At 33.6% G+C, this 27,326-nt stretch overlaps 1 protein-coding gene across 6 annotated transcripts in view; it reads left to right on the top strand.

Annotated features, from left to right (window-relative positions):
• Fer (FER tyrosine kinase) overlaps nt 1–27,326 on the top strand; it is a 456,651-nt gene that overhangs the window by 304,279 nt on the left and 125,046 nt on the right. For all 6 annotated transcript variants that reach the window (XM_046460091.2, XM_046460093.2, XM_046460092.2 and 3 more), the window contains 2 exons: nt 1,925–2,040; nt 4,313–4,407. In XM_046460091.2, coding sequence (XP_046316047.1) covers nt 1,925–2,040; nt 4,313–4,407 — 211 coding nt within the window. The remainder of the gene's footprint in view (nt 1–1,924; nt 2,041–4,312; nt 4,408–27,326) is intronic.

Genomic DNA, 27,326 nt, shown 5'->3' with positions numbered 1-27,326 from the left:
GGGAGAAGGGAAGAAGTTTGGGTGTAACTGAGTAAAGAAGGGGAAATGTAGTAGAAGGGAAAATCTGAGATGATGAGAGTACAGATCATTAGGACCCTGTAAGCCATTGTAATTACTTTGGCTCTGATCATGAATGAAATGATGAGATAGTGAACAATTTTGTGTGGAGAAGTGTAGTAATCTTTTTTTAAAAGGGTCACTGTTAAAAATAGTTTCAAAGTTGAAAGGCAGTTGTACACAATTTAGGAGGAGATGACGCAACAACAGGGTGGTGGCTGAGAGGTGATGAGAAGTGGTGAGTTCTAGATATAATTGAATATATCTATATAATTGAATTGCTGATGGACTCTGAGGTTTAAAAGATCTCAGCTGTAAATGTACCAGGTTGAGGGAACAACATGAGGTGTTCCATTTTGAATATATTGAGTTTGTCTATAGACTTTCACATGGAGACAATAAAAGACAATTGGTATAAAGTCTGCAGTTTGAAAGAGATGTCTGTGTCGGAGATACAAATGTCATAGTTTTTATGTCGGTGATATTTAGGATTAACAGATTATCCTGGGAGAGTAGCTCAGTGAGTAGTGTGCTTGCCTAGCATTTGTCAGGCCTGGATTTGATTCTCTTGCAGAGCAAAATGTGAAATTGAGGCAGTGGTAGAATTATATGGGGGTAGTGGAGAAGGTATTATTTAGAGGAAACAGGCAAGCTCTTCATCACTTGGTAGTTTTCAGGTAAGAAACAGGCTTCTATTAGAATAAGGTAAAAGGAATGATTGTAGGGTAAGTTGAGGATATTTTGATGATATCCTATGAATTTCAGAAGGCACAGTGGAAATTGGCTATAGGAGAGAAACAAGGATTAAATGGAAGTGTGTAAAATGCGAGAGGAGGAAATGAAGATTGACCCTGGGCCATGATCTTATGATTGACATAAAGACAAGAAGTATAGTGAGACCTGTCCCATGGATGTAAGTCCAATAGCAGGCATGAAGTTTTGTTCATTTCATGGTAGGGAGTGAAGGCTGTCCTACGAAGTTGTCTGGGTAGCATTTGTCAAATGAATGTTTAAAATTTTTCCAGTGCTCAGCCGGGACCAAGACCTGTTATGTAAAGCAGAAACCATTAGGAAAATACAAAGGGACAATGGAATGATGAGTGCTCAGGAACAGGAGACATAACAGAGGAAAGATAACAAAGCCTTCATGAAGGAGGGAGTGTTGGAAGTGGACTTAAGCTTAGGTAGCATTTTTTTCATTGGAGGTTGGGGGTTTTCATAAAGGGTAGGAATGTAGTAAAACCATGGCACATATTCTTTGATTACTAAGTATTTGTGTTTAGAACACAGGTAGCATTTAGAGGCTATACTGTGCAGTTGGCAGCTAAGAAAGTAATAGTGATTGAAGGATGGATATCGAGCAAGGTAGTAGTAGAATCAGTTTTCTCTAGCAAAGGTTAACCTGGCTGTGCTAAGGTAGATGGTTTGGAAGAGTGAGCAATTTAAGATAAGATCAAGATCCTGATTATGGGTAACCTTTCTGAGATGAAAGGGGAAGACAAAGGTATTGTAGAGGCAGGAACTGAGTGCTTACATGGAGAATGAAAGATCTAGTAATTGAAGAAAGTAGTTTAGCCAGGAAGAGTCTTGGATGATAAATTTAAGACAAGTTGAAGATAAGTGCTTTAGAATCAGGTAAGTAAAGGCCCAGCAGGAATAATGTATATTAATACCTTGTCTGTTCTGTCTTCTATATACTAATCTGATTGTTATTCTCGCAAGTATTTTCACCACAACTAAGTTAGCAGAGTAAATTGATTAACTCAAACTGCCCCATTTTATGTTTTCCTTATATTTAAACATCTTTTCCTTACATTTAATAAAGATTTATATGCTGTCATACATCTCAAACAATTTGTATTTTCAGGGAAATTTTGGTGAAGTATATAAGGGCACATTAAAGGATAAAACTAATGTTGCTGTTAAAACATGTAAAGAAGATCTTCCTCAGGAATTGAAAATAAAATTTTTACAAGAAGCCAAGTGAGTTCTCTAAAATAATATAAATATGCATTTTAATTCACTGTAACGTACTTATTCATTATAGTGCATTTATAATCAAAATATAAGTTTGAAGGTATCTTAAATTGTGATTTGTTGAAGTAGAAATAAGCACTTTCAGAACCCTCGTAAGTAAGCACTTTTATAATGAGGAAACAATTTGTTTTTTAAGGTAGACTATATGTTGATAGGCAATCATAACAAGACAGGTATTTTAAAGCAGTGGGTATTCTGTGCTTCTTTTAAATATAGCAATGTTTTTGTGTTTATCATACATTCACCTAGATATGTCTACATGCAATGTGATTATCTTTAGAACAAAAATATTACTGTCATATGCTTAAGATACTTATGATATATAATTATATATCCTACTCTCCTTGGATATTGAGTTGATTCTCTTTTACTAGTTACTAGCTTTCCTTTCTGAGAACCTGAAATTTTTCAGTTTAGTGTCTGGCATTTGTTAAAAGTGTACACATTGTTTTTATTTTTTTTTCCTATGAGCTAAAATTTAATGTTCTACCTTACTATCCCTGTATAACAAATAGTTAAAACTATTCTATTAATGGTTAAATTCAGCATATACAATAAAAGACAAATAGGTAACTTGGACAGAATAAACTAGATGGAGATATGGATGGAAGATGAATGAATGGTGAATGGATGATGGGAAAGAATACATAGATCCATAGATTTTTTTGTGGTATATGAATAGAGAATAGATGGCAAGGAGAAAACTGTCCCATGACATGGATCATTTTGATGTACATTTTTTCATTCATCATCTAAAAATGAATGGTCTTGGCAATGGATAAAAATAGTTGGATACATTTGTTAAATATTATCCATAGAAAAATTTGGAGAGCCTTTTGTCTGAATTTCTAATAAAAGTTAAACTCTGTGCTCTTAAAATTGAAATTCATAGCCTCATTATTTTATGGCTGTTCATAGGTATTCTTAAGGTAAAAAGGCTGTTTTAACATTTTCAAAAAACTTAAATTTCATTCTAGCATAATTGTTTTGTTGCACAGTGAAGAGCTTTTTTTTTTTTTAATTTTTAGTTGTTGATAGACCTTGATTTTATGTATATTCGGTGCTAAGAATCGAACCCAGTGCCTCACACATGGCTGGCAAGTGTGCTATCACTGAGCCCCAGCCCCTTAATTTCTTCTTTTAAAGTAAAATTAGAAAGTTTTAAAAATGAAAGTTTATTCATTCAAACTTTTTAGTGTCCTTTAATGGGTTCTAAATCTATTTAGTTATCTAATACTACAGAGTTTATAGTAGCTATTGTTTGCAATTTCTTTACCAAGCAGCTTCTAACTTAAGAAACAATATTTTGAAATTGAATATTGTTGAAATTTCCTTTACTTTCTAGTATAAATTATAATCTCAAAGTTAATGGCAATATTTTTTCTTGATCTCTAGAATTCTTTGTAGTCTGTTTTTTATTTGTAAATTATATATTTTAAGTCTAAAATATATAATATATCCTGCTTTAGCAGTATACACACGAAACACTTTTTTTCCCCAAATTTCTTTCATCCTAGGAAACAATACTGCAATTTTCAAATAGGAGCAAATTTAAAATTATCAGTGGATAAAATCTGGATGTAAAAGACATAATCGGGGCAGACAAGGTTCTAAAGATATGTAATCCATTTTTAGCTCCTACTATGAATCCTATGGATGAGCCTATGTTATTCCTATAGACTTTGATGAAATTTTCTCTTTACCAAATTAACTCTATTCTGCTTCAGCTTTAGTATGTTACTCAATGATTTTTTAACATCTTGCCAAATTTATCAATGTTTTTGTGTCCTACCATTTTTTAATTGATCATGATTCTAAGTATTTAAATTTAATGCTACAGAGATCATTACACTTTACAAATTAGGTGTGTGTGTGTGTTTTGTTTTTTTGGTGATAGTACTAAAATCAGATACATAGAAGGAATTCTACATCTTTTAAACTAGATTATTCCTATTTAGCATAATTTTACTCATTCAGAGGAGATAGTAGTTAAGTTGCTATTTAATTCAGTTAAGTTGAATTGACCCACTTGCCTCTATATTTTGTTAATATTTATGAATACTTGTTTATTACATCTTATTTATAATTAGAGGTTATATTGACATTTTAAAATTGAATTGTGATTAAACAATTTTGTGCACACAATTTAAAAATAAAGTATTAATGACTAAAGCATTCACTTATATTTAAATGACAATAATACTTTTCTCTAATCCAGAATTCTCAAGCAATACGATCATCCCAATATTGTCAAACTCATAGGAGTTTGCACACAAAGACAACCTGTCTACATCATTATGGAACTGGTTCCAGGTAATGATTTGAGAAATTTGCACAATGACATTTTAATGTTATGTTTTATTACTTTTTTTATGTGCAGTCTCTTTAATTTCTCCTTGTAATGTTTCCAAGGATTTTGTGAAACATTTTCCCTATAAGAACTTGTACATATACTGAACGTTTTATAGGCTATTACACCTTGCTGTTTTTTTGAAAATGTCAGCCAAATTTTTTTTTTTTTGAGACAGATTTACAACAGTGTAGTATGGAATTCAGTAGTATGTTTATGTGTAGAAAGCTGTGTAGAAAAACGTCTCCTTAGTGTGACTTTATAGCAAGGATAGCACTTCTTATATATCTTCTTGTGTATCGTTTTCCAAGTGCATCTCCACATATCCTCTTTGATCTTTGGATCACGTATGAACCGTGAACTTCTTTCACATGTGGACAAACAAAAATGTGCACTATTTAGTAACTTCTTGTATTTCTTTCTGGTGACTTTCAATGCCTCCTGGTCTTCTGGTTAACAACTTGGGACAAGAAAAGTCTCAAACTGATGGTGTGTTTTTAAGTTTTTCTCATTATCCATCTTTCTGATAATCCAATCAGAGGTAAAATTTGATCTTGATAAGATTTATAAGTACGATATTTAATCATGAAAAGTATTTGCCTTTTTAAGTTTTATGTGTAACAATTACTAATTTTAAAAGAAGACATTTAAAGGAATGTGAAACTATTTGTTATTTCCATTAAAATACGTTTAGTATTTAGTATTTAATGGGCAAGTTACATTATTGTCTACATAATTGTTCTACTCTTTAAGCTTATTGGTCCCATTTTATCATACTACTTTACCTGCTATTGGAATATTCACAATGTTACTATATAACTATGAACACAAAAATCATCGTCTGTATCCTAATCAGCATGGTATTGTTTCAGGTCCATTGTATGTTGGAATGATTTGTACTACTTATGATCTTAATACAAATTTCAGTACTGTGAAAAGATGAAAAGATACAGTATAAAAATTTAAGAACAGTGGATAGTGTATAATTAAATTAGGACATGAATGTTATACGTACACATTAACATTCATATAGGTGCAAATGAAGCCCCTGGTGAATAAGAAATGCCTTATGAGAAGTGAGGCGGGGGGGGGGGGGGGGGGGGGACTTAATGAGGAAAGGCAAATGACCTTATCATGGATACTTAAAAGTAGCAAGGATGCAAATTCATGATGGCAAGTTTAAGTTAAGTAAATTGAAGAAGAAAGTTTTGTATGAAACCCAGGCAAATGTTTATTCAGACACAGACAAGTAACTTGTGTTAATACTTCTTAAATTTATTTTAAAATGTAATGAAAAATAAAAAAATTCTAAATCAAAGCTTTTCACTGAAAAACCTACTTATATCCCAAAAACTTGTTGGCCATTTATAGATTTTTAATTATTTTTACAGAATGATGTTTAATATAGGTACCTTGACTTTTATGCAATCCTTTAGATAATCCTTTAAGTTAAATCATAAGAAGAAATCATTCTAACACTATTAGATCTTGCGTTTTTCTCTCATAAATACAATTTGGATCAGTTTTAATGTTTTGTTAGGCATAAACTACTTTTACCTTCATTTGACTGGCTATAGTGTATTCCATTTTGTATATTTACATACTTTACATCATAATCACTTATGTAAGGATTAGGTGGTTTTATTTTTAACAAACATTGATGAATAAATGACTCTGGACTCACTGTAAGAATCATTTGAAGGAGGGTAAAAATAGTGAAAAAGTTGGATTCAAGCTTGTTTTGATTTAAAGTAAATGTATTAGCTATTTATTGCTGGATGACAAATTATCACTGTCTAGAAGATTAAAACAACACCAATTTTTTACTTCACAGTAGTGTGGGTTAGAAGTCAAGGCAGAGCTGAATGCAGTGGCTCACACGGTAATCCCAGCAATTCAGGTGGCTGAGTCAGGAAAATCGCAAGATCAAGGCCAGCCTCAGGAAGGAAATGAGGCTCTTAACCACTTAGACTCTGTTTCAAAAGGGGTTGGGGATATAGCTCAGTGGTAGGTTGGGTTTAATTCCTAGTACCTCTCATCCACCCCCTCCCCCCCAAAAAAAAGTGAAGGCAGCCTTGACTGAATTCCCAGTGCCTCAGAAAGCCAAAATCAAAGTGTCAGATGAAGCTCTTATCTGGAGACTCTGGGGGGGAAAAAAACCCATTGCCATTCTCCTTCAATTGTTGGCATAATCCTATGCCTTGCAGCTGTCAGTCTGGGGTTCCCATTTCTTCACTTCTTGTCAGCTGGGGTATCTCTTAGCTTCATAAGATTGCCTACATTTCTTTTCACATGGTCTCTGCATCTTCAAAGCCAGCACTGGTATATCAAATCCCTCAAATGTTTTTGATTTTTGTAACTTCAACTTCTGTTACCATCTGGACAATATTCTCTGCTCTTAAAAGGGCTCATATAATTAGATCACATCTACCCAGATAAGCCTGATTTAAGTACAACTGTGACATGTGACAGAACATAACTGAGAGTGGCATGTTTTCATAATCACAGGATCCAGGTATAGGGGTGGGGACTGTTTGGGAGCCATTCTCCAATTCTGCCAACCACAGATTTTGCTAAATTTTCTTAAAGGCTAGCTGCATTGTAGAATCTGAAACACATCAGTGTACTTTTCATACTCCCTGAGTTCATTGGTTGATTATGAAATTTAAATATATCTTTTACCCATGCATGATTTTATAGCATCATGCTTTGATCATTTGGAAAATATCAGGTTATAAGGCAATTTAGACCTTTCAAATAATGACACAATTCATTATACAGTATCAAAAGATCCTATTCATTAATGTCACAACCAACATCAGAAAGTTGTCTCGGTATTGACCTGTTCTTGGTAGCAAATAAATGCATCCTAAACTTTGAATTTCTATTGGAAAGCTTAAGTTTTATCACTGGCAACAAAAACTGTCATTGTTTTTCCTTTTAATGTTCAGTGTCCATTTTTGAGAAAACATCTGTCAAATACCTTAATTTTTCATAACTCTAAATTTTGGTTCCTTTTTTAAAACAGCCTTATGCTTAATTGTATGTCAATTATCCATAATATGCATGTAGTATATATGTATTAACATTTGTTTGTATCTTTGAAACATTACCACAATCAAGGAAATGAACACATCAATTGTCCCTACATTTTCTCATACTTTGTAAGTCCTTCCTCTAATCCTTTCTGTGCTCATTGTAGTTAACCACTGTAGTTAACCAACTATATGTTGGCTTTTCTTCAAACTTTATGTAAGTGGAATAATAAGTGCTCTCTTTGTCTAGATTCTTCCACTTAAAATAATTGATTAGTCCATTTTGTAATACATATCAGTAATTCATTTTTTTGTTAAAAAGCTTTCTATTCTACAAATAAACCATGGTTTATTCATTCAGCTATTGAAAGGACTTTTGAGTTTCCAGTTTGGGGCTATTACACTGAAGTTGATGTGAACATTGATATACACATCTTTGTATGGACATGCACTTTGATTTTTCTTAGGAAACTAAGAGTGGAATGAATGGATCACATTGTATTTCCATCTAAATTTTTTTATTCTAACTAGTTATACATGGCAGTAGAATGCATTTTGACACATACATAAATGGAGCATAACTTCTCTTCTGGTTGTACATGATGTAGAGTTACACAGGTCGTGTTCTCATATAGGCATATGCAATGATGTCAGATTCATTTTACTATCATTCCTACCTCCATACTCCCTTCTCTCCCTTCACTTCCCTCTTTTTAGTCCAAAACACCATTATTCTCCTCACCTCTCTTACGGTGAATTAGCATTCTCGTATCAGAAAACATTCAGCATTTAGTTCTTTGGGATTAGTTTATTTTCCTTCATAAAATATTCTCCTGTTCCATCCTTTTACCAGCAAATGTCACAACTTAATTCTGTAAGACAGAGTACTATTGTATTGTGTGTGTGTGTGTGTGTGTGTGTGTATATATATATATATGTATATATGGGCACATTTTCTTTATCTATTTGTTTAAGGACACCTAGGTTGGATCCATTGTTTAGCTATTGTGAATGGAGCTGCTATAAACATTGAAGTGGTTGCAACACTACAGTAAGTCCTTTGGGTGTAAACCAAGGAATGGGACAGCTGGATCAAATGGTGGTTCCATTCTACGTTTTCTGAGGAATCTCCATACTGCTTTCCATAGTGGTTGCAGCAATTTGCAGTCCCACCAGCTATGTATGAGTGAACCTTTTCCCCCACATCCTCACCAACATTTTTTGTTGTTTGTATTCTTGATAATTGCCATTCTGACTGGAGTGAGATGGAATCTTGGTGTAGTTTTGATTTGCATTTCTCCAATTGGTAGAGATGTTGAACGTTTTTCATATACTTGTTGACTGATCATATTACTTCTGTATAGTGTCTGTTCAGTTCCTTGGCTCATTTATTGATTGGGTTCTTTGGTTTTTTTTTTTTTTTTTTTTTAACTTATGTTTTTTGAATAAATCCTGGAGATTAATACTTTATCTGAGGTGCTGGTGGTAAAGATTCTTTGCCCATTCTGTAAAGTCTCTTCACCTTGTTTTCTTTGCTGTGAAGACTTTTAGTTTGATTCCATTTCATTTATTGATTCTTGATTTTTTACTTTTTGCATGTTAGGAGTCTTACTAAGGAAGCCAGTTATTAAGCTGACATGGTAGAGATTTGGGCCTACTTTTTGTATTAAGCACAGAGCCTCTGTTGTAGTGCCCAAGTCTTTGATCCACTTTAATTTTATTATTTTTTTTTTGTGGTGCAGGGTGAGATGAGGGTTTAATATTTTGCTACATAAGACCTTCAAAGAAGGATTAACTGATACTTCTAAGATTATACAATGAAATAGAAAAGGAGGGAACTCTTCCAAACTCGATCTATGAAGCTGCTGTCACCCTGATACCAAAACCAGACAAAGACACATCAAGGAAAGAAAACTTCAGACCAATATTCCTGATAAACATATATGCAAAAATTCTCAGTTCTGGCAAATCACATACAAAAATCTATTAAAAATATATTGCACCATGATCAAGTGGGGTTCATTCCAGAGATGCAGGTTTGGTTCACCATACAGAAATCAATAAATGTAATCCATCACATCAATAGACATAAAGATATGATCACTTCAATAGGTGCAAAGAAGACCTTTGCCAAATTCAGCACCCATTCATGTTCGAAACATTAGAAAAACTAGGGATAGTAGGAACATACCTCAACATTGCATTTAAATTTTTAAGAAACTATCAAATTGCTTTCCAAAATGACAGGTACAGTTGTATTCCCAGTAGCAGTCCATTACAGACCCATATCTTCCATATCTTCATTAACACTTGGTCTGGTCTGTCTTTTTTTGATTTTATATATATATATATGACAGCAGAATGCATTACAATTTTTATTACACATAGAGCACATTTTTCATATCCTCTGTTGTATACAAAGTATATTCACACCAATTTGTGTCCTCATACATGTACTTTGGATAATGATGTCCATCACATTCCATTATTTCTAACCCCCTACCTGCTCCCTTTCCCTCCTACCCCTCTGCCCTATCTAGAGTTTATCTATTCATCCCATACTACCCCTTCCTACCCCAGTATGAATCAGCCTCCTTATATCAGAAAACATTAAGCATTTGTTTTTATGGGATTCGCTAACTTCACTTAGCGTTATCTTCAAATCCATTCATTTACCTGCAAATGCCATGATTTTATTCTTGCTGAGTAGTATTTCATTGTATGTGTGTGTATTCCCCTTTTTTATCTACTCAGTCTTTAGTTTTTATAATACTTATGCAGATGTGTTTTATGTTTTTAATTTGCCTTTCTCCACTAATGTTGAGCATCTTTTCATATTTTTTTCCACTTGAAATTCTTTGTTCAATTGTCTGTTCAAATCATTTCCCTTTTAAATTGGGGTGTTTGTAAAGAACCAAGACCCAATTACAAGAAAACACCTTCTGGATACAAGAGTGTTTTCTCAGTCTATATCCTGCTGTACTGTTAACAGTGTTTAAAAGCAGAAGTTTTTTATTTTGGTGAAGTCCAATTTATCATTTTTTTCTTAGGGGTTTTGATGGTATATCTAAGAAACCTTTGTTGAACCCAAGATCACAAAGATTTTTCACTTTAAAAACCTTCTTTAAATATGCTTTTAGAAAAAAATTAAATACTTTTAGAATTTATATTTATGACCAATTTTGAGTTAATTTTTGCGTATGTTATAAGGAATGGTTTGAAGTCTGTTTTTCGCAGATGGATATTCACTTGTTTCAACATCACTTATTTCAATGAGTATCTTCTCTTTCCTAAGTTCTAATCTTAATACAAAATCTTTTTTGGGGGGAGTCTATTTTAGGTCTCTTTTTAGACTCATTCTTTTCTGTCAATTCTATTGCTTGTCTTTCTGCCAATATTAATCTTTCTTCATGACTATAGCTCTATAGTCTTCACCCTAAAATAAACAATATGCAGTGAACTATTTTTTGACAAGGGCTACAAGAAGACATAACAGGGGGAAAATGGTCTGTATAGTAAATAGTTCTGGGAAAATTGGGTTTCCATGTGCAAAAGAATGAAATTGGATCCTTAGCTTATATTCTACACAAAAGTCAATTCAAAATAGATAAAATACTGAATGAGTCAAACTGTAAAACAGAAGAGGACATAGAGGAAAGACTCCTACATATTTACCTTGGCAGGAATTTTTTTTTTAATCACACCAAAGTTCAGACCACAAAAGCAAAATTAAATGGACTATATAGAAACTATCTTCACAATTAACAGGAACCTGTAGAATGAGAAATACTTGCAAACTATATACCTGATTTTTAAAAAAATGCCTTTGGATATTAACCCTTGAAGAAAATTTCTTAGTTATAGATGGACACAATATCTTTATGTATTTTTATGTGGTGCTGATGATTGAACCCAGTGTCACACATGCAAGGCAGGCGCTCTACTGCTGAGCTACAACCCCAGCCCAATACCCAAAGTTTTTAAAGAACTCGTATAACTCAATAGTAGAAACATGGTCTGGTTAAAAGTGGGCAAAAACATGAATAGGCATTTGATTAGACATTAAAAAGACCAATAAATATATGAAAAGATGCGCAAGATCATTAATCAGGCACGGTATGCAAATCAAAACGCTAAGATACCTCCCTCATACCCTTTAGGATGGCTATTATGAAGAGATGAAACAGAACTCTGGTGGTGGAAATGTAGTTTGGTACAAAAATTATGGAAAATGGTATGGAGGTTTCTTAAGAAATTAAACAAAAGTAGGACTATCTTATGGCCCAGCAGTTTCACTTTGGGGCATATGCCCAAAAGAAATGAAATTCCACCACATAAAGATATCTGCATTCCATGTGGTTACAGCATTATTCACAATAACCAAGATATGGAGACAAACTGATGGACTATGCCTTTATGGATGAAGAAAATGTGGTATATATGTATAATGGACCATTCAATACTAAAAAGAACAAGATCTTACCATTTGGAACATCATGAACTAGTCAGGAGAAAATTATGCTAAGTGAAACACGGCAAGAAAAATGTTGGGAGATCTCACTTGTATGTGAACTCTAGAAAAAACAGCAGTTACAAGGAATGATTTGGGGAAATGTACATCAGAGGATACAAAGTAACAGGAAGAGTCAACAAGACTGCAGATTTAAGGATGACTGTAGGTTATATAATTATACCCTCCCTGGTTTTTATGCTAACTGAGTAGCTTTTAGCTACTCTTGTAAAACAAAGGCAAAAAAAAAAAAAGGGGTGCTGTGAAATGATGCATGTTGATTTACTTCAATATAGTCACCTTTCTGCTGTCTCATAACATACTGTCTACTTAAAACATGCACAAAAATGATTTTAAAATACAATCAGTTAATGTTAGTCTTTGCTCTTTTTCAAAAAGTTCTCACCTCTAATGAGTTTCTTTGCATACGCATATCAATTTAATATTAGTTTCTAAGTGCTTTCTTGAATTTAGATTGGGATTACATTGAATTTATAGGTCACTTGGGGGAAAATAAACATCCTTGTATTGGTTTTCTGACCAAGGACATTCTAGTTATATAAGTCTTAGAACTTTACTGAGAAAAAAAATCTATCGAGTTTAGCATACAGCAGTTTCCTTCTTTTGTCAGACTTATCACTAAGCATTTCATTTTTTGTGATGGTCTTAACTTCTTAAAAATTTACCCACTATGGGGCTGGGGATGTGGCTCAAGCGGTAGTGCACTCGCCTGGCATGCGTGCGGCCCGGGTTCGATCCTCAGCACCACAAACAAAAATGTTGTGTCTGCCGAAAACTAAAAAATAAATATTAAAAAATTCTCTCAAAAAAAATTTACCGATTAGGAAAGTCACAGGATATTTGAACAACACCATCATTCAACTTTATCTACTTAAATTTTATAGGACACTCATACAATGTCACCAGAGTGTACATTACCACTGTACATTACATTGAATTTTTACCAAAGTGACAATATTATTGTCCATACAAGAAATTTTAGTAATTTTATGAAAACGTAAGTTCTCTGATCAATCTAAAAAAATTTGGGAACTAAATGTGCAGCTGACTAATCGATGAGTTAAGTCAAGAAGTTAGAAAGTAACTTGAACTGAATGAAAACATAGCATCTCAGTATTTGTAGTATGCCCATAGAGCAGTAACCCCTTACCAGATTTTCTAGTTGATACCATACTAATTGTTATACTAAAATAGGACATAATGACAGTATGTAGTATAAACACTATAAAACTTATGTTTTTTGTTTGGGGAATTTTGGGTAATTTAAGTCCAATAACTAGTAATGTTTGTCTTCAGGGAGTATCTCATCAGACATGGCTTTTGAATCCTTTAGGTTTTAATCTGTTAAGTCTAATGTTGTGGAAATTGGGCCAAACAATAGAAAGTTCTGAAAATTATGTTCTTACAACTTTATGCCAACTTCAAGTTAATCCCTTGTAACCATCTTTCCTAGACTCTACTCCCTGCTCTTAATATATTGCTATTTAACTCCTACTGTATCCGCCTTTGTCATCAAAGAACCAATGTATATCTCTGAACTAATAAATGAATTGATGAGAAAGCATGATGTCGTTTTAGGGGAAAATAAGATACTTCTACTACAAGATGAAAGTCTTTTCTCATTACGAAAAGCACAGGAGAAATTAAATAGACTTGGTCTAGTTTGAATAAGCATAGGAACTTTGTCTCCTTCCCCTCCATTCTTTTCTCCCTTCTTTTCCAGCATATGGTCATAAATGCATATGGTAATTGAAAAGTGGTGCTGAAAAAGGTAATGGTGAGGAGCTCAAGCCCAGTGAACACTGGTGAGGACATGGAGAAACCAAAACACTCGTACATGGCTGGTAGAATGTAAAATTATACAGCCACTCCAAGAAGAATTTCAGTTTCTTGAGCCAACTAAACATCAATTTTTCAATGACCTTATAATTCTATTCCGAGGTATCTATTCAAGAGAAATGAAAATACATGTTCCATGCAAAACCTTGAATGCGAATGTTCACAGCATTATTTATAATAGACAAAGTAGGAACGACCCCAATATCCATCAACTGATAGTCAAAATATAGTATATTCACACAAAAGACACTAAGCAATAGTCATGAACTACTAACATATACTACATATAGATGAACCTTAAAAACTTCATGCTAAGAGAAGTCAGATGCGAAAGACTACATGTAATACGACTCCAATTACATGAAATACCCCCCAAAATACACATCTATAGAAAAACAGATTGTGGTTTCCTAGGTGCAGATAAAGATTGACAATAGGCAGCCATGAGGATTCTTTTGAAGTGATGAAAATAAACACTAACTGAATTTTACATTAAACTAGGTAATTTAATGTAAACTTTAACATATCTCTAAAGAAAAATACAAACTCAAAAGTTGTGCAGTGTTGATTAAAAGCTTGGCATGGTCACTTATAAATTATGTGACTTTCCTAAATTACTTTTAACCTTCCTGTACCTCACTTTCCTTTATTTGTAAAATACTAATATGATGGTTATAAGGATTAATGTATTGTGATTGTATTTACCATACGTATACATATGTATACAAATACATAGACATGAGAATGTGTGGCACAAAAGCACCACTTTGTTTTCATCACAATAATTATTGTTTTTAATTAGCTGAGGGAGAAGAAGTGACTAGTTAAAATAACTGCCATAATCCAGTGAGAACTTTACCCCAGACTCTGAATGTGCCTCTGTCCCTGCCTTTAACCTGAGACTTACGTAGCCAACAATAATTTGAGAACAAATTGGAAAGCACAAGATTTGTGCTTTTCTGTCCACCATTGCTTGTGATGGCTTTGTATATGTTGATTTTTTTTTTTAAGCCATCAGGGAGTCACTTTCCTAATATGTAAAATTGAAGTGACTTGATTGTCTCTAGGTTTTAGCTGTAACCCATATTTTTTATGAAAAATTTTCTTGAAAATTTGAACCTTCTCACAATAAACTGTACTTCAGAATATAGTATCTTTTTACCCTTTCTTTTTATAACTGTCATACTAGAAAAATAACCAGATAGTGTTCTAATTATATAAAAATAAAGACTATCTCTTACGTAATATATTACATCTGTCAAAGACTTCAGTTAACATTGTCATTTGTTCTACCACATTTTAATATCTCAACTTGGCATTCTCTGAACCTCACTTAGCTTATTTCTTACAGGAATTTGGCCACATCACTTAAATAGAAAGTGGTAAAAATAGTACTTTGTTTCCAGATTATGTCATTAGGTATATAAGTAGGTCAAAATATATAATCCTTTTATGAAATGAAAATTTAAGCAAAATGCCTATATAAAAGACTATGTGGGTAAATACCCCATTCCATAATTTCTCAACCTTTTGCACAGATAATTAAATAGCTCTTTTCAGTAAATAGAAAAAATTTTGTTTGACTTATTTTTCCCTCTACTGGGAATCAAGCTGTAGTGGAGGGAAGATTAAGAAAACCGGTAGGTTAAAAGCAGGATTTAATAACTGCTTACTGTCTAATGTGCAAACCATTTCTAAAATGTATTATGCAAAGATTTAATGTTTCTGTTCTTGTCAGATAACTGAGCCCCTTGGAATCATAAATCCAAACTATATTTTAACCAGAGTAATGTTTGAGGAGATTATAAGCATTGAGAATTGAAGTTTAGAATACTCTGAGATGATCCTGTCTTCATTTGAATCATCTCTTCAATTATGAATGCTATGAATTCTTGATAGCTTATTTGCTTACTGTTTGTTGGGTAAGTAAAATCAAACAAAAGTCATTTCTAAATGGTAATGGGAATATTAAACAAAAACAAGCACATGAATATTCTGTAAGATGACCCCTTAATTTGTAAACAAATTATTTAGGAATTCAGATCAAGAGAGGTGGTTTTTAAGTGAAAAACTGGGACTTAAAGGAATAGCTGTGGTCCAAGGAACTGTCATTTGTTTTACAAATCTAGTTAAATCAGAGCTGCCCCACTGGATAGGAGACTAACCACCTTAACCTCCAGGTTCAGCAATGTCTGTGTGGACCCTAGTTCATTAATTTTAGCAGGCAGTTTCCACTCTGTCCTTCACTGAAGATTTGTGGCTCCCCTTCTTTTTGACCTCGATGTTCTTTTTAGTTCAGAACTTCCTGGAACTAATTGAATGTTATATTGTGTGATGCACTTTCAGCTCACATAGGTGCATGGCTCTTGTCAATCCTAACCTAATCTTAATTTTAAAATGAGTTACAGCTTTGAAACTTAAAACCATGGAGTTTTCACTGAATTTTAGACATTGTCAAAATATATCTCACCTTTATAACATGACATCTTATTTATGAAAACAAAGGAAATTGAGTTCATCCAGTTTATATTGTTTAGAGATATGAGGCTTAGAAATTCAGATACAATATTATTTTCATAAATGTCTTTAAGCTTTCAGTAAAAAATCCTTCAATTGGCAAAATGCCTTTCTTTTAAATATTGATTTCCATTTGTAATTTCTATAGTCAGCTCCATTAATTTTTGCCAGAACATTAAGTTCTTTTAAATAATGAATATTTTACTCCTTTTAGTCATTGGGAAATTTGGGTTTTATGTGATTTTTAAAAAAATTTTCAGCAATTAGTTTTAACTATGTGACATCACAACTATAGGTTATTGGTAGTCACTGGAGATGACAGTTCTAGCTCCCTTGGTAAGAAAGTTTCAGCATTTGGGCTCTGGATACTTGCCATTTGTTTCTATCACCTTGATGAATGTAGAAAGGATGAATCCAGCCAAGAAAGGATTAAGGGATGTGACTTCTGGCACTCACTAAAAGTGTGCTCTCCAAATCTGAACTGGCACCTTCCCATACATAAATTTAACCCATTGCCAATATCACTTCACAGTAGTAAATTTGGGGGTCAACAGGAAGAACAACAAAATAATTCCTAATATTTTATACAAGGAAGTTAATATTGTACTCCTCTGGGTGAATTTTTTAATGTAACAAGTGAGTTACTAAAGAAAACCCGAATTCTGTGGAATTTGATTTTTTTATGTTTGGAGATCATAGAATATTTTTAAACTATTTTTGCATAATATAAATGAGTATAATTCAGTGTATTTCAAATTTCAATTTGAAGAATGAGTGACTTTTATGTTAACTGACATGATATCTGAACTTACACATTTTTCTTTATAATTCAAGCATATTAATAACAATTAAAATAAGTGTTTTCAGTTGCCATTTATATCACAGATAATACTTTTTTAAATATATATATATTTTTTTTAGTTGGACACAATACCTTTATTTTGTTTATTTTTATGTGGTGCCAGGAAATGAACCCAGTGCCTCATGCATACTAGGCAGGTGCTCTACCACTGAGCCACAACCCTGGCCCCCACAGATAACACTTTTGATGTGATATAAAATGTTTCCAAAACAACATTTAGAAGATAATATCTTTAAATTGATTTTTTCTTTTTGTACCCTATTTGCTCCTTGATATCCCAAAGCAAATACAAATGAAACCGTTTAAGCTGGCCATCTTTCCAGACATTAAAAGTGCTGATAAACTGGGTGTGGTGGCTCACACCTGTAATTCCAGCAGCTTGGGAGGCTGACGCAAGAGGATTGTAAGTTCAAAGTCAGCCTCAGCAACTTAGCGAGGCTCTCAGCAACTCATTAAGACTGTCTCTAAGTAAAATATTTTTTTAAAGGTTGGGGATATGGCTCAGTGGGTAAGTACCCCCTGAGTTCAGTCCCCGGTACAAAAAGAAAAAATGAGACACTAATATCCTGTAACATTGGAATTACTTTATTTAATTATGACATAAATTGGGCTGTAGGCATAGCTCCATGGTAGGCCTCTTGCCTAGCTTGTGAGAGGCCATGAATCAATCCCAAACACTGCAAAGAAACAAGTGTGGCATAAATTGATAACTGTTAATATTCTACATGTGTGGTATTGACCTTTTTCCTATTCTCTTTAGTTAGACTACTCCCTTCTAGCAGGCCACCCTCTTCTAGCATACATCTTTCCCAAAAGTTGAGTTAGATTTTAAGAGAGAAGAGGAATTAAACCCAAAATATCACTATTACTGAATTCCCTCTGTGACAAGTGGTTTTAAAAAAGTGCTTAGGGTTGTTTTCCTTCCCCATAAGTGAACAAATGTTCATTTATTACCATGGACGCGTTAAGTTGTTGTAGTGCATTTGAATCATGAACGAATCTTATATATGTGAACATTTCTCACATACTTTTTGTGTTCTGAGTTGTTTTTTTTTTCCACTGAGGATCCAACCCAGAGCTTTGCATATGTGCTAGCTAGCCCTTTTGTCACTAGCTAAATCCCTATCTCTTGTGTTCTGAGTTTCTGATGGCACTTGGACTTATGAGTAAAATTCTCCTACAAATAGCAGATGAAGTGATGAACATATTCTGAATCATACTCTTGCTCTTAGGTCCTGTTTTAAAAATGAATTTATGGTATTTCAGTATCTTAATGATTGAAAGAGTGTAGATTTGTGTATCCATATGCATCCTTCCACATGATGAGCATTTCTTTAAAGGTACTGATGAGTTTCACTGTTGCTTTTTTGGTCATTTTAGTTTTGGTACTAGACATGGAAAAGTTTAATTCCGGAGATAAAGTTCAATATTTTAAATGGTAAGAAAATTTTCATTCTACTTATATTTGATGTGTATGTAAGGGGGTCAAGAGTAGTCAAACTATGGTGAATTCAACTAAAGTAAAATTGTATTTTATATAAAATGGCTTATTTTTACCAACAAATCAAGTTTTCCAATAATCTACCAGTATGTATGAACCTAAAAGGACCTATCAAAGCTTCATTTTACTAGAAGACAGTTACTTTGTTAAAACAGTTGGGAATTCAGATTGTTTTTCCACAATTACAAAACAACTGAAAATCATTTGAATCAGTTTTTAAAAAATGTTTATTACATTCATGATGAAGGTAAAAGTGAATACATATACACTGTTTTATATTTTCTGTTTGCATTGAAGTACTATAAGTATTGGACTTTACTAAAAAAAAAGTTTGTAATACTATTCCTTTAAATTTTGGGGGGGGGGAACGTAACTTTTGTTCAGAAAAAAAGAAATGAAAAAGCTTTCCAACAATACAACAGGAGGGAGATGGGTAGGAAGAGGTAGCTACCTCTGTCCATCTAGCCCTGACCATGCTTATGTAATTTTGGCAGCAAAAGGGGCAGGGGTAATGGTCCAAATAAAACAAAAATGGTTTATGTATAGAGGAATAGATGCAAAAGATGGGGGGAAGTGATAGAGGAAAATGACAGATAAGTCACTACTAGGCATACTGCAGGTGGGAGGCCATTTTATAACGTTCTTAAACCATCATGGGCACCATCTTGGTAGTCATGGTGACAACAACATGGACAGTAAGAGCTTTATTGGTGCCCTTATGTATAGGGTTCTCTAAAGGAACAGAATCAACAGGAAGTATAATTATAAAAAGGGTATTTATCAGGTTGGCTTATGGGACCAGAAGCTGGATAGTCCACAATAGCTGTCTGTAGGTTGGAGAGCTGGAAGAACCAGTTGCTGCACAGTCTGAGGCTTAAGCCCCAGAATAAGAGTAATCAACAGTACTACCTTAGTTGATACCAGACTTCTGGAGAATCACTAGCAGAGTTCACAATGGAAGAATAAAGAAGTTGGAGTCATATGTCCTCCAATGATCTCAGTAGTAATCAAAAACCCATTGAAGAATTGAGTTTGCATCTCCTGTTGCTTCCTTGTTGTTACAACTTTCAATCCAGCCAATCCATCCTCCTGTTGGAACCCGCTGCCCAGGCTTAGGGAGGGTCTCTATTTCAGTTGGCTATCCCACATGCCAATCATTCCTAGACACACCTTTATTGACATTCCCATGAGCCTCTTAATTATCAGCCTATCTTAATCCAATCAAGTTGACAATTCAAATTAACCGTTACATCTTTTTTAAGTTGTCAATGGACCTTTATTTCATTTATTTAAATGTGTTGCTGAGATTCAAACCCAGGGCCTCATGCATGCCAGGCAAGCACTGTACCACTGAGACACAACCCCAGTCCCTAAGCATTACATTTTGATACAAAGATCCATCCTGCAGCAATTAGTCTCAGTCACAGATTAACGTTTCTGGATCCCAAATGTCATTCCATTCATGACAAAACGTGACCAGTCTTTGTCAACCCAGTCTCAATTTCAAATGGCATGATGTTGACGAAAGTCTTCCCAGGGACATTAGGATGCAAGTCCTTATAGTTCATGATTGCTGCATCCTGATAGGTCCTGTCTGCATGAAGTTGTCAGTGTAGACTCAAAACATACAGCCATTCTTTCCAGCCTGAAGCTGACTCTGGGGCAGTGAGCTGGACTCAGGCTGGGCTGGTAGAGGAAGTGATAGCTCCTTTTATTTGTTTTTAAAAAAATTATCCCTTTCTAATCATCAGGTAGCTTCTGTATTTGTGAAAGGAATGATACTTGTGCATTAGATATATAAAGGTAAATCACTCTATTCATAAATACCACCATTCTTTTAATAGAATTTTACTTCAACATTACTTAAGACTAGGGATTCTACTGGGTTATTCATTAACTTGTCCAACAACTATTTATTGAATGCCTGCAATATATGCCATTTTGTTTTAACAAAATGTTAAAATAGAACCCATTCTCAGGTTGCTTACATAAGTAAGCAACTTACAGAAGAAATGTGCTAGGTAAATAGGTGGAAGTTAAAAATTAAAGCATAGAAGGGGGGTAGTTGTTGGAATAAGTAGAGGTTGAGTTAGACCAATGGAGGCTTCAGTAAGGGTGAGGCATTGGAGTAAATGCCTGCTGACAGGGATCTAGCTGTGTGGATATCAGGAGGCCAAGCATTTCAGGCTTCTGGAATAGCAGAAAGGGGGGAGTGGCTGAAGGGAGAGTACCAGGAGTTAAGATAAGAGGGGGAATGAGGTTCAAATAAAGCAATGCCTTATAGATGATAGTAATGATTTATTTCACTTGGAGTTATCTTATGGTGATAACTCTGAAGTGAACATGCTAGATTTCAACTGTCCTGATCAACTTCCAAGGATAAATAATGTAGATGATAGAACCTTAGATTTACGACAAATTTAATGAAAAATACTGCATGTCTTTTTGGCCCTCCAGGCCAAGGAGTATGTTTTGTTGTATCAAGTAAACAGGAAAGTGTGTGATTTTTGCCTTCTCTTTCTTCCCCTTCATAAATTTGAATGAACTTTTAAGGTTGAAATCAATCTTCTACTTACTAAATGTTCATTTTATGACCAGCAAAATTAATTACTTCTGAAAATCCATTATGCGTTTTTCTTTTCTCATTTCTTCACCAGTTTTCTAGTCATATTTAATCTTTCTCTTCCCATTTAGGTACTCCTTTTTCCCTTTATAGGCTTTCAGATGCTATATAACATAAAACATCTTCACAAATTCATCTTGATGGATCATACTTTGTATTAAGCATTGTATAGCCTCTTGTCACTGAAAATATGAAAATAATACTAGAAACTGTCATCATAACAAGATTTTGTGTATGTGGAACTTTCCTTTTCTTTATTGGACTTCATTTGCCTTTTCTATGAAACTGAAGTAGATTGTCATTGGTAGTATTTATAGGCCTGCATTTCAATTCCAGACAGGATATGATTCAATATCTGACACAGCTGTGCCTGAGACTGAGTGCCTAATAAATACACCAAGAAAATGTGACCTTTGTCTAAATGAGTAAATTTACCCAAATTCTGTGTCAAACTTGAGAAACAATATTTATATTCAAAATGAAAGGTTTTATGCAGTAAAGTGGAAATGATTAAAGTGACTTTCTATTAACATCTTTAGGGATTTTATACCATAATAGATGACATATATTAAATATTTTCAGGCTAGCAACTGTTTTTAAAGACCTTTTCCCCTCTCTAACGTGCTCATTTGTGTTATTATAGGGATTATTTTCCAGATCACTGATAAGAGTTCCAGATGAATTTTTCTTGCAAAATATTTGTTACCAGTGAGTGGTTTAATCTCTCTATTTTCTATCTTAGTTCCTATAAATTAAGGGAGAAACCCTTCTCATAGTTGACAGTAATCTTGATTTCATTTCATCTGTTGAAAAAGATAAAATACTCAGACCTGTTTTTGAACTTTTTTACATCTTTAAAAGCGCTTTTTAAAAACATAAATTCACTACACAAAAAACTTTTTATTAAAATTATTTACTTTTGAAAGTGAAATTTATATCCTTAAGTTCTTGTTAAATTAAATAGAATTTCTGAATTAGGTTGTAATTTCATGAGCTTGGCTATAATTTTTTTAAAATTCTAAATCTGCCAGTTTGATTTAAATATAAACCCAGAAAATACAATGATTTGTATTTTAATGCAATGATTACATTTTATTGGAAACATATCCCTGTGTTTAACCTTGAAACTCAGAAGTGCCTGTTTTTAAGACTTGTCATTCTTTATAATTCTATCCTTGAGATTTGAATTAATGACTTATTTGTTAACTACTCAACAAATGCTAGCTATGTCCCATACTACATACATTGATGAAAAATACATCTCTTTTTTTTCTTTAAAGAATTATAATGGAGAAAATTAACATATAATATCTTATTTTTTGTAATGATTTAATTATTGCAATTTATCATTTACAGTTGGCTATGAAAAGAAAAAGCACTGCTCAGAGAGATGGTGACACGTGATACCTAATTTATTTTAGGGCCATAGGAGAAAGAATGTCTAGAAAAAAGTGCCATTTGCATTAATATCTTAAAGACAACCCATTTTTTGCAAAGGACTGTGAAAACTGCATAGCATGGCACATGCAGAAGTTCTGAGGTGGGGAAAAGTGTTTAAGGAGCAGGAAAAAGGGTAGAGTGACTTGCATAAGATAAGGTTGAAGAGGTTAAGAGGGACAGAGTGATGCAGCACCTTATAGATTAGGGTAATCAATTGGGTTTTATTCCCAGTGCAGTTGTGTTTTATGCAATTGAAGGATTTATTTTAATTTTCAAAGGTTATGTAGGAAACACAATGAATAGCCATCTTTCCCTCTCTTATCCCATGCCCCTTGATTTCTCTTTTTGGAAACAGTTGCTCTTTCTTCCTTTTTATAGGATTTTATTGTTGTTTACATTGTTTAATTTTGGTTTTACCATTCCAGAGCTTTACTATGTACATAGAAACATATATTCTTACGTGTGTGTGTGTGTGTGTGTGTGTGTGAGAGAGAGAGAGAGAGAGAGAGAGAGAGAGAGAGAGAGAGAGACAGGGAGAGAGAGAGAGACAGGGTCTCACTAAGCTGCTAAGCTGGCTTTGACTTTGAGATCCTCCTGCCTCAGCTTCCCAGTTGCTTGATTATGGGCATGTGCCACCATCTTTTTACTTTTTAACACAAATCATAGCTTACCATATACTAATCTGCCCCTTGTATGCATTTTTACTTGACAAATTACCTTGGAGATCTTTTTCATCAGTGTATATATATTTAATTTATTTTCTTAACAATTGCATAGTACCTGCTTATGTCTTGCTTGACAATTATTTTTGTAGTCATCTGCTATAACTCTTGTGCTTTAGTAAAGGTTTTTGTACATCTATATTTGCTTTTATGTTGAGATAGCATTTTAGGTTAAATTCTATTATGCATATATAAATGTTTTAGAAAAGAATTGTGAATATTCCACATAGTTCATACCTATAGAACAACAGTTTAGGTAGTAAAAGATCCTGACTGGAGACATTTCTAGAAATGACAATGAGAACCTATGGTGCCTGTGACTTCTGAACCCTTTACAATGTTTTGTATAAAAGTAGGAATATATGAGAGATCAGGTCATAAATGACCAAGCAAACTTCATATCTAGTCATGAACATAATAGAGATGTAGTTCTTTATGAATATCAGAAAATATTCTTTTTTACCTCTATGTAGTTTTCTGTTTGAATCAATTTATTTCATCCCAGAAGATCTGATAATTGAGTCAGGATTTTTTTAAGAAAGTTGAGAAAAGTCTGGTGGGCTTTTGAGTCTATTTGGTTGTCACTGAGATGCTCTGTTAACCACATTAACACTTTTCTAAAGAAATGCTCAGTGAAATTCACATGCCCTGCGGTTCTTATTTGGAAGGCAGTGTACTTAAGAGTCATTTTCACGAGTGTAAACATAACTACCTTGGCTTTGGATCCATATGAGTTTAAGTTCCCATCCTTCTACTTCAAGTTATGACTGTAGGCATGTCACTTAATCTATTTAAATATCAACATATTTACTTATAAAATGGGTAGAGGGTTAAATGAAATAATATATGCAAGCAGTGTTGCATCATTCTTAACTCATTTTAAGTTCTTCATAAATATTAGCTGCTACTAAATTAATCTGAACTGGAAAGTAACATTAAGTATAAAGTAAATTTTCAGTTCATTGAGGTATTAGATCCCTATAGTGCCCAGATAATTCAAAGTAAATTATATCTAATCTTTTAAAAACTGTTGCTGTCTTCAAAGCACTAGTAGTTTCCCATTTTGGCTTATATTATTTAGTCAAACTGCCACATAACTAAAAATGAATCTAAAGACTTTGTTCTTCCTGTTAGAACAATACAAAATGGTTAAATTTTAATTTAATAGAATGGGTGCTATTAATTTGTAGACCAGTAGATTTTTCCTTGATATATATAAAACCTCTAAATCCTAAGGAAAAAAAATAAACACAGTAGAATTATAAATAGCAGCTTTAAAAAGACCAAATATTTTATCAAACATCAGCCATATATACAAGAGAATGTTTCTGAGCTGAGATATAAAAAATAGCCTTTTGTAATAGGAGTAGGTTTAGAAAGGAATTAGTCCATTCAAAATCACAGCTCAAAGTCAGAAATTCATAGCAGGAAATGGACAAATCAAGGTTAGAGGACCAGTGGATACTAAGAAGGTGATTTGGAGGACAAAAGATCTTTAGAGAGCTATTAAAAAAAAAAAAAGTGTCAGCATCAGATAGGAATGAGGAAAATAACAATTTCTCACATGTGCTGGGATGTGTAGGAAACCAGAGTATGTAACATGGGGTTAAATGATAAAATTATTTGACTGAATGTCTTCACCCCCTGAGTATACCAAAGATAAATTTATGAACAGTTTAATTTTAACAGTTGAGGTGGGAAATGATTAAACTCTGAAGCGTAGTTTTTGAGTCCAAATTGGGATGAGTTCTGGCAGTATTCCAGGGAAAATTATAAGGTTGTTGCCAAAAAGAAGGAAGGTGTGAATGTCAGTGATGTTTCAAAATGTCTTTTTATTTCCAAGACAATATTAAGAGAGGTATGCATGTTATCTTTTTCCAAAAAGATGAGCCAGAGGGTTTTTTTTTCTCATTTCCTTTTGAAAAAATAGTGAAGAGAATAATATTTTTAAATAGGAGAAAGATTTGATCTGTTCTACTTCATTTTTTAGACATCTATAATTTTAAGTGTAGAATGGACTTTAAAGTTATTTTATCTAATCCACTGGCAAGCATAAATTTAGGCTTTTGAGCAATTGTAGGACTGTGCTCCTGTAATTTTTCACAGAAGATGTTAAACCTTGATATTTGCATATTCTCCTTTTTCAGTGTAAAGTGAACTCATTGTCAGTCAGTCTATATGTTCTTTGTAAATGCTAGCTGAGCCTTTTTGATAATAAAGGTAGAGTTTTTAATCTCCCCAAGCATATAACTCTTCAAGAAGAAATGGATTTTTTAAGTAAAACTGGGGAAAGGTCATGGGGGCAAGGGGAAGAATATAGAAGACATTTTATTAAGGTCATATAAATTTAAGAACAAAAGACAAGCTTTTTCATATGTAAGCCCTATCCACTTCAGTCTAACTTGCTGGAGAGCTGTACCAAATGTGTTTGGTGCATATCACCCTTAGAAGACACCTAAATTTGGAAATACAAATGAAAGAGAAAATTTATGAAATTCAGGGATTCCCTATAATGAGCAAGATAATGATGATAGCTATTAATTATATATCACTTTTGTTGTCACACATTTTATTCGGGGGATAAAAAACAGATGTTGAGGGCTGGGGATGTGGCTCAAGCGGTAGCGTGCTCGCCTGGCAAGCATGCAGCCCAGGTTCGATCCTCAGCACCACATACAAATAAAGATGTTGTGTCCGCCGAAAACTAAAAAATAAATAAAAAAAAAAAAAAAAAAAAAAAAAAGAATGTGGCTCTAGGTTCTTAATACTGTGATTCAGCCTCAATATTTAGAAAAAGACAGACAGTAAAGAAAAAATTATTTAAAATCACAATATAAATAAATTCAAACTAAAAAGCCTTTTCTGAGAAAAGGAAACAATAACATGAAGGGAGAGCCTACAGAATGGGAGAATATCTTTACCACATGCACCTCAGAACATTAATTTCCTGGGTATATACAAAGAACTCAAACTAAATGCCAAAAAAACCAAATAACCTAATCAATAAATGGGCTAAGGAACTGAACAGACACTTCACAGAAGAAGAAATACAGTCGATAAAATATATGAAAAAATGGTCAACATTTCTCTAGCAATTAGAGAAATTCAAATCAAAACTACCCTGAGATTCCATCCCACTCCAGGCAGAATGGCAGTTATCAAGAATATAAGCAACAGTGGGGAAAAAGGTACAATCATACATTGCTGATGGGACTGCAGATTGGTACTATGGAAAGCAGTATGGAGATTCCTCAGAAAACTTGGAATGGAACCACTATTTGACCCAGCTATCCCACTCCTTGGTCTATGCCCAAAAGACTTAAAATTAGCATAATAGAGTGACACAGGCAGATCAATGTTGACAGCAGTTTAAGTCACAATAGCTAAACTATTGAACCAACCTAGATACTCTTCAAATAGATGAATGGATAAAGAAAATGTGGTATATATACACAATGCAATATTATTCAGCTTTAAAGAAGAATGAAGTGGTGGCATTTGCAGTTAAATGGGTAGAACTGAAAAATATCTTGCTAAGTGAAATAAGCCACTACCAAAAAAACAATGGCTATATGATTTCTCTGATAAGCAGATGCTAATTCACAATGGGGGTGGGAGGCTGGGGAAAAATAGAGGTACTGTGGATTCGGCAGAGGGGAGTGAAGGTAGGGAGTATGGGGATAGGAAGGATAGTAAAATGAATGGGACCTTATTTCCCTATATGCATATGATTATATGACTGGTGTGATTCTATATCATGTATAACCAGAAGAATGAGAAGTTATACTTCATTTATGTATGATGTGTCAGAA

Source organism: Marmota monax, unplaced genomic scaffold, assembly GCF_021218885.2.
Source record: "Marmota monax isolate L192 unplaced genomic scaffold, Marmota_monax_Labrador192_F-V1.1 WCK01_AAM20220418_F8-fsc00006, whole genome shotgun sequence".
NCBI lineage: Eukaryota > Metazoa > Chordata > Mammalia > Rodentia > Sciuridae > Marmota > Marmota monax.
The sequence above is the reverse complement of the archived record's forward strand: the minus strand, read 5'-3'. Positions and strand labels throughout refer to the sequence as shown.